Here is an 11832-nt window from a genome sequence, read left to right on the forward strand (position 1 = left end):
GTTATCCAGTCTGTTTCAACAGCTCCAGGAGTGGAGAACTTAACTACCTCCCATTCTACTGTGGGTCAGTTCTAATAGTTAAGTTCAACTTACATCAAAATCTGACCCAAAGAATATGATCCAGGTTTTATTTTCTGAAAAAAATCAAGAATCAGCCTGATTGTATTTCTATATGAAAGTCTTCAAAATGTTAGACACAACATTTTCCCTTAGTCTTCTCTGGCTAAAAACACGACTTTCTTCAACTCCTCATACAACAAGATTTCTTGATCACCGTTTCAAATACAGTTGCAAAGTAATACTGAATTCATTTTCTTTTGGCACTATTCTGTTTTAATATTTTGTTGACTGTCAAAAAATCTAAATAAAATAAGTTAGAAAACATGTACAATTCCTAAGTATTACCATGAAATGATTAAATCCTTCAATAGAGTAGTTTTTACTCCACTTTTAATTTCAAAACACAAAAGCACTTTCTACTTTATCATTTTAAACAATATTTTGAGTATAACTGGTATTTTCAAAGTACATTTACAGTTTCAATGAATGCAAATGTGCTTTCATTAAAATAATACTAATAATGTTAGGCTCATGGCATCGGTATGAAGCTAATGTTACGTTAACAGCCCTTTTAGACCTGAGAATACTGAGGCTTGCAAAAGCTATTTCCTGACCAAGAGAGAAAGCTAACATTTATTGAGTCGCCACTATATTTCCAAGTATAGCTAGCTGTAAGCACATTTACGTTTTCTCCCTTCTGACAACTTTTAACTGTTATATCTATTTTACAGAGGATGAAAATAAAGGTGTAATATCAACAAAATTATGCAGTTATTAAGAGGCAAAGCCAGAATTTGTACTACGAGCTTTTCTCCTAAGTCATATTATGCTTCTCATTATATCAGAATGCCTCTGAATATAATTTTCAACATAAGAGAATGTTGATGTTATTTGTCTTTACCTAGTTTAAAATTTTCAAGTGCAAAACCATATAGTAACACACCAATGACATATGCGTAAACAACAATAAAAAAGAACAATCCTCTCCCCCAAGATTAACAATCTGAAGCATCAATCTGACTGCCCAAAAAAAGCAGAACCAATGGCTACTAAAAATTCAAACAGTCCAAAATTTCTGGGGTTTTCTGTTTTGTTTTTAATCTGCACTTCTACTTTGCAGTAGCATTCTGTTTCAATTTTCCTTTATCCAAAATGGTGTGTCATTTGTTCTCATTCAATTTATAAATTGAGTACTTTGTCAGCAGAGATGGAGCTGGACAAAAACAATGCTGTATCACACTGCCTTAGAAGCAACAGCAGAACAGCAAGGGGACAAATTCTCCCATTTTGCTCGTTATGCGACAGAAAAGTCACCATTAAATGCCCTCATGGCACATCTGTAGAAATCATGCCAGTTTAATTATCCCTCACCTATACCACATAGGTAAACTCACAACTCCCCCACCTTACTCTGGAATCACCTCTCTCTACAAGTTAGGCATGAATGCACTGTAAGCCTTTAAGCAAGAGATTCATTTCTTGTTACTTTGGCACCAGCCCTAAAAATGAAGGGCAGTGAGGCCCTGGGTATGTCAGGGGCAGACATGATGCTCAAATGACTAAGGTCCTGATCTACCTGTCTAGCTGACCTTTTATTGAGTAAGTTTCTTTACTACAGAATATTTATCTGAAAAAAAAACACAACAACAACGTAGTACTATACCTGCAGGGATAATTCTACACGTTATTCCTACTAACAGAACTTTTCTTCACTCCATCTACTTCTCATATGAAAAACGATCAAATGGGTCTTTTTACAGAACAGAAGGTAGCCCAATAATCTTTAATTCATTGAATCTCATTAATTCTAAGAAACAAGCTGTTTTAAAAAAGGAATTAGTATTTCTGAAGTTGGGATGCATCTAATAACCTTGGTATCTCAGATGACATAACAGTACGTGGTAACATGGACACTTCACTAAGAAAAGCATGAGCTAGCTAAACAAGCAAACATTGTACAAAGGACTCTCTAAAAAACTCACTGCAAAATAGTGCACAAATGCCCCCTACTTTATATATCAATATTTGAGAGAGTTCTATTAAAGCTGGGGAAAAAACCTAAATGGCTAACAAATAATATTCTGGAATATTGGAAAACAATGGGCCCACACTTATTTTAAATCTCATTCTGAACTACCTTCTGGTAAGAAATAAAGCTTTGCATATGAAAGAAGTATTTTGAAGGCTGTCTACAATAATGATAAAACAGCGTAATTTTTGTTTATGCTGGCACTTTCTTATAAGGATGATATGAAATCAGCTTGTGCACGACTCTCGTGTGCTGCTGCTCACACTACATGCATGCGCAGCATTGACAACGCACACTCACACTCCCATTTCCTTGGCTTAATCAGAGATGGCAAAAATCTTCAAGTATTTCTTTCAGACTCTATAAATGTATGAGTTCTATTATCACCTCTTATTGATGGATAACTTTCTTTTTTAAAGGATGCAACAAAAAAATTGAGACTTCTGAGGGCATGCATAGAAAAAGAACTAACTTAAAAAATTTTTTTTAAAAATCATGAACCTGGGAGGAGAGAGAATAATTCTTGGGGCAAGGTAAGTTTAATTAATAAACGACTATGAAAACAAAACAAGAACAAAAACCAGTTCTTTGTAATTGTAGTGGTTCATAACATTGCAATAACAGTAAAATACATTTTTTCATTCCTCTAACCCAGAGTCTCCACTTCAGTGCTACTGACATTTGTGGCCAGATAACTCTGTTGTGGGCAGCTGTCTGTCCCTTCCATTGGCTCTACGCACTAGATGCCAGCAATGTCCTGCCCCTGTAGCTGTAACAACCAAAAATATTTCAACCAAGGGAAAATCCCCCCCTCACCCACCCCGTCAAGAACCACTGCTCACTACTCTAACTTTTCAGTTACCAACCGGGAAAAAAAGGTTATCCTACTGTCTCTGAAATCACCTGAAGGTTAGGAAACAGTTTTTAAAACCCATTTAAAGGCAACATTGCTTTGCGTGAGTTTTCCAGCTACAGAAGAAAACTAGCGGGAAATGTATTTAGTTTTTGCCCAGGTATTTAAAATATTAGGATTTACATAATGAACACCTTTGAAATCTGAAACATGAAATAAAGCAGTACCCTCTTTTTCAACTATTATTTCTTTATATATTGATAAAATACCACAATGAGGTCAAGGTAAGGAAATATATTCATTTTAGATTAGAATGGTGGCTAATATCACAGATACCTTCACTTTGCATCATTTATATTATTTACTATTCACCAAGAATAAATGAGTGTTTAGTTCATGCGAACTATTTTGCTAAATACTTGATTTATATGCATTATCTCACTGGAAGATGAGATAAAGCAATGTAATATCACTACCATGAGTTACAAAATTCATAATTTTTAAGGTTTGGTTGTAGCTAATCATCTCAGTGAACTTTCAAAGAATTTAAATGCTACTAAAATATAGTAATCAGAAGAAGCCATACACAGAATGGCGTAATGAAAAGAAGATACATCAACTCTTGGAGGCTACCAGGGTGATACTGATGGGTAAATTACCACCAGTGACTAATTAGCAGAGCTCAACATTACTCTGAAATGCTTATATTCCAAGTAATGCAGTTCAGAACAAAAATAACACTTAGCAACCCCAGAAACCTAAATATAAAGGGGATAAGGAAGAAAGTTCTTATTATCTAAAAAGGAATAAAGGAAATGCAAATGCACATTTCCATGAAATAAGCATTGGACTCTCCTGATTAATATATTTAAAAATTAAAATGAGCTCCCTTATTTTTAATAGCATTTTTTAAATTGAGATAGAATTCACCATTTCAAATGCACACTTCAGTGGTGCCCAGCACACCCATTTTGCTGTGCAACCATCACCACTATCCAAGAAGAAACCCTGTACCTATTAGCAGTTAGTCTCAACCTCCCCTCCCACCATAGCTTTGCCATCATTTAATCTACTTTCTTTCTCTATGGATTTGCCTTTTCTGCTATTTAATCATGCAATATGCGGCCTTTGTGTCTGGCTTCTTTCACTTAGCATAATGTTTTCAAGGTTCATCCATGGTGTAGCATGTGATGGTTTCTTTTCATGGCTGAATAACTCCTTATTTTTTGCAGAAATTAAGTGAAGCATTTCAAGTGTTTTGACATGTCACCTGAAACATTTTCAGCCATTCCTGGAGGCCTGTGGGTGGTTGGACAGACGTAATTCGGCGACGTTGTTGCCCTTGGCCATTGGCTGCTCTCAGGTCTCCAAAGGTTGTTGGTGTTGCTGAACATGGAACAAGCCCAGTGGTACTACAAAAAATACAAGAAAGGAAGCAAAGATAGATATTTATTCAGAATAACAGGCTGTAATTTAATAAGAATGATGATTTGGCATATTTCAAACATCAAGTTGTTATTTTTCTTGCTTATTCCCAAAGAACAAGGATACACAAGACCTATTCTGCTATTCTTAAAGTTTCCTCCCTCCTACATAACCGCCTGTTATCATCCCAGCAATGTTAATTGAAACCAAATGACAGAATCTCTATGGCAAAACTGCAAGTTGTTGAAATGTTAAAATATTTCCTTAGAAGATACAGGTTCCACTTCTCTTATGACTGCTCTTCAGTGACATAATTAGGTAAAAGTTTAAATTTTCTTTATAAAAACGGAGTATGAGACCTATAAACGCTTTAAAAAATTCGTATGTAGAAATAGTACGTTCAAATGTTTTGAACATTTCACTAGTCACATTATTCCTTTAGTTTGCCCCAGGTGACTTTGAAATTGTTTATAGCATTTGTCCATTTCTCTCTAATTTTCTATTGTTATTTATAAATCTTAGTCTAGATAATACTTGAAAAGGAGCAAGCCTTGATTAGAAATGTATTTACTCAAAACAGGTATGTATTGAAAACACATTATGTGCAAAATTAAACGAGTTCATCTAAACACTTTTATCCAACAATTTAAATTTGGAGACAATTTTAAAGAAACCTGAAATTCTAGTAGAATTTCAGAAAACCTGAAACCACTAGTAGAATGAAGGATTAAGTAAGACTAGATGATCTATCTCTAAAATTGTTCAACTCTCCTAAAATGTCTGATTAATAGGAGTAGTATAGTTATAACTGCTATTAATATATTAAAATTTACTTCCTAATTTCAACACCTAATTGAATTATTTAAAATCAAGATAAATACTGAACATATGCATTTGAGAGGCAGTTAAGAGAGAAAGATTCAGTTAAAAAATTACATTTGTAAAATCATCTTAAATTTATTGAGCTATGATAATAAAGTGTTTTAAATCCAAAGAACATACAAATTATATCCTAACAGTTGAATATCAAGCTCTGATAAATTACTAATGAAACAATTCCCCCAATTCTTTTCTCTCCAGCATATCTCAATATTTTGTTTAAAAATGTATCTCAGTCACTAGATTTTACAGAGAAATCTTCGTTTTGGTCACCTTTAAATCTTTTAATATTATGCATCTAAGGCAATCTCTAACATTCAACAATTAATTAACTTTTCATATATCAAATTTCCAAGGTAAGCTCTATTTTCTTCTCTGAAATAAAATAATTTTTAAGAGTGATTATAACTTAAATTTTCTAATAAAAATGATGGAAAATTAGTTTTATTTTATTAGAAAATCTGTGAAACAAATTAAAAAACAACAAATATATATTGATAACGTATCTAAAGACATAGAAATTACAATAATATGCTGTTTGATTTGCTTTAATAATATATGTTAAAAGGCTGAAAATATAACTTTCACTTTTTCAGGTGCTTTCTCAATATAAAAAGTGAGCAATAAAGACAAATTTTACTAAAATGTTTTCTGTAGTAAAAATTCAGCATTCATTTTATAGGCTGCCTTAAAAATAACTGAGCAATTTAATACATTTGTCCTGGTAACAGCCATATTAATAGAAGACCAAAAGTTATATGGCTAACCGAAATCTATACATTAAAAAAATATTGAACTCATCTTTCTCATCAAGAAATACTTTATCAAGACTAGAAGGAAAAAGCAAAAATGAAGTGAACAGTTTCACTTGTCTGTCACTCCACATCCTCTGACGGAAGTGCCAAAACATGGTGAAATTGTCAAAAGGCAAAGGGTAAGTAAGAGGGAGGGGGACAGTTAGCAGGAAAAAAATCACACAAAAAGCATTTCCTAATAAGAGATAGCTTTATTTTTCTCTTCTGTATCATCTCTGCATTTTTGTATATAAAACTATTTTAATTACTATGATTTCTAAATTTCATACAGGAGCATTTGAAAGAAATATTTTCTATACTGACTGAAAAAAATATATAAACTGAAAAAAGAGATGCAATCTCTAACAATGATCACAAAAACTTATGCCTAACCAATGTTAATTTTACTGCATCTTACAGTATAAAAATAACTAAATCAAAATATTTTGGGAAAAAAGAAGAAATGTCACCATCATAAAGTTCTTATGGTTTATATAACTCTCAATCAGTTAATTAAAGAAGTGACAATTATGCAAAAAAGGACTAAAAAAAGTTCTTAAGATACTTTTGTCATTTAAATTTAAAAATACCACATTCTAAGTGACATCCAAAGCCATTTTTAATTGGCTGGGTAATAGATAATGTGCTTAAGTTAGCCTAATTAGCGTGAGAGTGGGAAAAGTTTTATACTGATGCAAAATCAAAAATGATGGAATGGTGCAGGAAACAAGACTACAATTGTATTTAGTTGTTATGGAAACTATTCTACTGGCGTAGAAATGTATGTGTTAAAAACATAAGACCTACCAAGTAAATAAAAGGGGATATCTAACACAGTAACTTCATGAAATATGATTTAGTTAGTAACTGTGAGGTTTATTTCACTGCTAGTAAATGTATCTTCAATTTTGCATATATAAATATCTACCCTAGAACAGCTGTTGCTATAGTAACAAGACACATTTGCTCATATTCATATTTTTGGATTTACTTTTTAGAATTCCTTACGAATTGTGATTTAAAAATTTTGTTGATAAAGAGAACTTCTGTGCCTTACTTCAATGTATTAGTAACAAAAATATAAAGCTACAGTGGTAGACATTTTCTCCTTATTTAAAGTGATGTATTTCCCAATCTTCAGTGATCTCAAAATGTGTTAAACAGTCAACAGTACTAATGACATTATAATTCTATAAGAATAAACGGAAAGAAATGCTTTTAGAATCATCAACTATTTAAAGAAACATGAGAATCATGAGAGAATCAATTATTATACTTAATATTACCTTGTATATTCTGAGACTTTGCATGGTTTCTTTCCCAAAGAAAAAGAGCGGACCTCAGAACCATGGTCCAACTTTCTTTTCATCTATAAGGTAAAACAAATAAAATATGTTTTTTAAAAAAATCACCTGCCCAACTATCAAATTTTAACGTCATCACTGGTAATATTGAAAAAAAAATCTTAAATTTTCATATGCCTACACTGTTAATTAGGCATAGTAAATTAATATAGAAAATAAATGTTTCATAGTTTCTTCTGTTAGTTCTACTTTGTTTTACTCTTTACTAGACTGGAAAGGTGAATTTTCCCACAAAACATTTTGTCCAGAAGAACAGGGTATGGTGATTAAAAATTGATAGCCATCATATATACATTCCTTGAGAGTAATATACCTTTCACATTTTCCAGTTTAAGAACCAACATAGGGGAAAATGTCATGTTAATCCACACAGAAAAGAACCACATTTAACATGCCTTTCTTACTGATCCTTCGTTTTCCTTTAAAAACAATTTTTAATAAAGATAAAATAAACAACAAAATTCAAAATTTCAGAATGGAAGTAACAGTAACTGAATTAAAACACACATTATTATAAAGGGTAAAAAGAACAATGCAAATAAAATGATCTTGAAAAGTAATTATAAGGCATAAAGCAATGAATATGGGCAATGAGGACAGTAAAAAAAAGTAAATCTGTAATTAGAGAAATTTGGAGATGGTATAATAAAGTGGAAAAAAACCCATCGATTGGTATTTATACAAAAAATACTCTACTGAAAGATACTCACTCAGGACATTCTAACTTGAAAAGCAACAACAAAAAAGATTTATGAGTTAATGCATCTTTGTAAGATAAAGCCAACATTTGTAGCTTTAAAGTATTTCTGTATGCTATATATGTGTAATACTGTAAATATATTCAGAATTGTATTTTGTCAACATCAATGCTGAAATATTTATTTTTTTGTATTTCACTACTGGTTAACTGAAGTCATCTAACTATTTAACTATACATATATTATAAAACCAGAAAATAAAATATAAGATTCAACTTTTTCTATTTCGACAACCCCTCTCAGATTTCTTCTGTTAATTCATTACTGTATTACTGAAAATTACAGGGAAAACCCTCGGAGCGACAGATAGCTATCCTCATTTTTATAATAAGGTGAAAACCCTTGCTTTGCAGCAGCCTTAGTTTCTTACCTATTGCCTCACATGGGAACATCATAACACAGCAATGCTATACTGTAAATATTAAAGAGGACCAAAAAAACTCTCAAAATCGTTTTGAACCACACCATAATAAAGATTATGTTTTTATCATCATGAAGAGTCTTCCAAAATAAAGGGACGCTCCTAGAATATTAGGGACTAGAGGTGAGGATACAACAAGCTCATCCACAATTTATACCTTAGTTCATGAAATACCTACTGGAAATAAATGGAATTGATCTTATTTCAACCCTTCAGAACTTTTTGTACTCATCACAGTGTTTTAAAGTGATTCCTCTTAAAAATCATGATTTTCTTTCTCCAAATAATTTTAATAAAAAAAGAAACTAAATATAAGATTTAATACATAGGTAGCCACGTGCTTGCATGTGCATAAATTATAGACATACACGTACACATACAAATGTATCCATCAGAAAGGTCAGTCAGTACAAATTACCTTCAAAATCTAGGGGTTTTTTTTATAACTTCCACAGATTCTTATTTTTGAAATTATTATGAGAAACTTTGATATTCATTCTAATTAAGTTTGGAATACTGCTTTCAGAACTTCCCTGGATATCTTGTAAATACATTGGTGCAAATGCCATTTGCCACTACAAGCAAACTTTATTTCCATCTTAAAAAACCTTCAATGAATAAAAATGCCCGAAATGCATAACAAGGGAACTACTGAGGAAGAATTTTTTATCTTTAGAATATTTTATAAAATAAAGCACTTTCTGTATGACTACAGAAGTCTTTTAACATTATACTGTTTACTGAAAATACTGAGTTTAGAACCAAAAATTAATTGTGCAATTTTTAAAGGGGCGCAGAAAGTAAATATGATCTCTTTAAACATAAATACCAAATATTCTAGCAATTCCACACTTTAAAAGTCAATTAAAGAAAAAAGAAAAAAATATATATATATAAGGCACAGAAAAATTAAAGGCAAAAGGTTCACTAAAAAGCCAACTAAGGGTAGAGTATTTCCAGGTCAGCATTTAACGGAGCCACATTTCCAAAGTCCGGATATATTTTTAGAGAAAAATTCTCAAATTCAAATATACGTTTTCTTTTACATTTAAAGCTTTTTACAGCTCACGTCTTTCCCTTATTTGCTTACATTCACAATATAAAACAGAACACCAGACATCTAGCCACCCACCAAAATTAGAGGATACTGCAGCCATCTCTGATGATACAGATTTTCCTTCTCAGGCAGGCAGACACACACACACACACACACACACACACACACACACACACACACAATCATACAACACAGGAAGAAAACCGATTACTTACTTTGTAAAAAATCATTTTTAGTGTGCCGTAGAAACCCATATTTTCTGTATTTTTCCCCTTCAGTGATTCTGTGCCCCCGTGTGTCCGGCTGCTTGGCAGTCTCTGACAATATAAACCTTTTTCAGGTAGGTATGTCACAGATTCTAATGTGGACATGCTCAGGCACGTCAGAATAGGAAGATTAGGGAGCAGAACCGGCAAGGAAACTCCACAGTAAAAGCAAATGCAGCTCAGTATCAAACCGCTTCTCGGGACACACATACATACATGCAGCTTGACTGAGGAGAACTCGAGGGAATAATGAGAGAGAAGCGAGAAGATTATTGGAGGAGACTCTGCCCTGTCAAAGCCTTGACTGAACAGATTCCTCCCTCAGCAGCAGAGGGATCAGATTACATCTTCCCTTGAACATAGAATGGTGCAGTCCAGGATTCAGCAATGCAGACTGCACATCAATTATATGGTGATCCGCTCCAGGGAGCCCGTAAGCACACAACGCACTGCACAGAGGGAGGATGTGGGCAGCAAATGAGACCGCCCCCACACGACAGCCCCCGCTCCCCTTCCAAACTTTCAGGAGATTATTTTTACATTTTGTAAAACCTGCCTTTTTGCAGAGTTTTAAATGGCAAGCATCATTTCCACTAATAAGTCCTTTCAGAAGCATTTTGAAAATGGAATATATTTTCATCCGGTCCCTCCAACAGAGAAGCAAAGCAGGCTATTTTCATTAACTTATCCTATTGCAGTCCTAGCACAGGCTGATCAGATTTTTTCAAGTAGCTTGGATGGTACAAAATGGGCAATCCCTGGGGGAGTAGTTAAATATTCTTTGGGGGGATTTACAATAAAGTAAACCAGTTTGGAGCATATACCATTTGCAGAAATTATATGCTGTTTTTTTCAACCTCCTTATTTCTTATATTAAGATTTTGTGAAAATATTCCCTATGCTTTTCCATTTCATTTGTTTAAAACATAGTTTTCAAGACAATTACCATATACTTCATCAATCCTTGGTAATCATGAGACTATTTTTTAAAATCAACAAACTAGTACTAAGTGTATAAAGTTTGGTTAAAGGCTCTATTTCTCCAAAGGGAGCAAAACTGTGCTCACTGGCGAGTCTTACCCTTACTGTTCATTTTAATCTTGAGTCAACAGGAGACACTGGACTTCTACCACCAAAATTATTTTGACAATACATATTGCTTATCATTAAAAAGGCATTTCCCGTAACAATAAAAGTATAAAAGTTGGCCTGAAGGCAACCTTTTTCTTAGTGACTACCACACAAATCTATGTATCGATATTTCATCTTGCGACTTGCTACACAAGTAGCTTCAGAGGCAATTATAAGATTCCTTGGACTAGAAAGGCCCATTATTAAGGGTCTAGTTAATTAACTCCTACCCTCCCCATTCACATTCTTTATTACAAGTAAACTCTATGCCTGTAGTTAATTTAAGTACTTAGAAATTCTTCAGAAAAAAATACTATTTAGACTTACCACATTTTAATATTCTCTGCTATGGTATTAATGATTTTCATTGGGAAATGACTCTAGGTTACCATAATTTAAAAAAAAAATAAATGTTTACCCTTATAACTAAAACAGTCAGTATAGTGTCTTTTACCTTTAAACATAAATGAAATAAGATAATCTAAAATTCTGTGAAGAAGCACACCTTGGGCCTTCTCCTGGAAATTATATTCTACAGTCTGTTATCTTTTTAAAAAAATCTCCCACCTGGCTCTTAAATGAATCCTTACCCTCAGAAATAAAATATCCATGTACCCAGCAGAAGTTAGTTTTCTAAATAAACAGTTAGCTTTCTTCAAAAGAAAATTCCTTTAAAAAAGAAATCTCTTATTTTTACCAAAAAAATTTTAAAAATTCAACTGCTAGGAATGGACCCATAAACCCTTTTATTAGAGGCTTTAGAGAGCTCAGGATTAAAAAAAAAAAAAAGTGGCC

The 11832-nt window shown here is 32.8% G+C and overlaps 1 protein-coding gene across 3 annotated transcripts in view; it reads right to left on the bottom strand.

The window, feature by feature from the left end:
* The window catches only part of FBXW7 (F-box and WD repeat domain containing 7), a 192273-nt gene that overhangs the window by 19643 nt on the left and 160798 nt on the right, over positions 1 to 11832 (bottom strand). For 2 of the 3 annotated variants that reach the window (XM_019641224.1, XM_019641225.1), the window contains 2 exons: positions 7327 to 7409; positions 4213 to 4354 (listed from right to left, as the gene is read on the bottom strand). In XM_019641224.1, coding sequence (XP_019496769.1) covers positions 4213 to 4354; positions 7327 to 7409 — 225 coding nt within the window. Of the gene's footprint in view, positions 1 to 4212; positions 4355 to 7326; positions 7410 to 9855; positions 10340 to 11832 lie in introns of those variants that run through there. The other variant, XM_019641226.1, reaches the window with a different exon arrangement.

This window comes from Hipposideros armiger, unplaced genomic scaffold, assembly GCF_001890085.2.
Source record: "Hipposideros armiger isolate ML-2016 unplaced genomic scaffold, ASM189008v1 scaffold_58, whole genome shotgun sequence".
In the NCBI taxonomy this organism is placed as follows: Eukaryota; Metazoa; Chordata; class Mammalia; order Chiroptera; family Hipposideridae; genus Hipposideros; species Hipposideros armiger.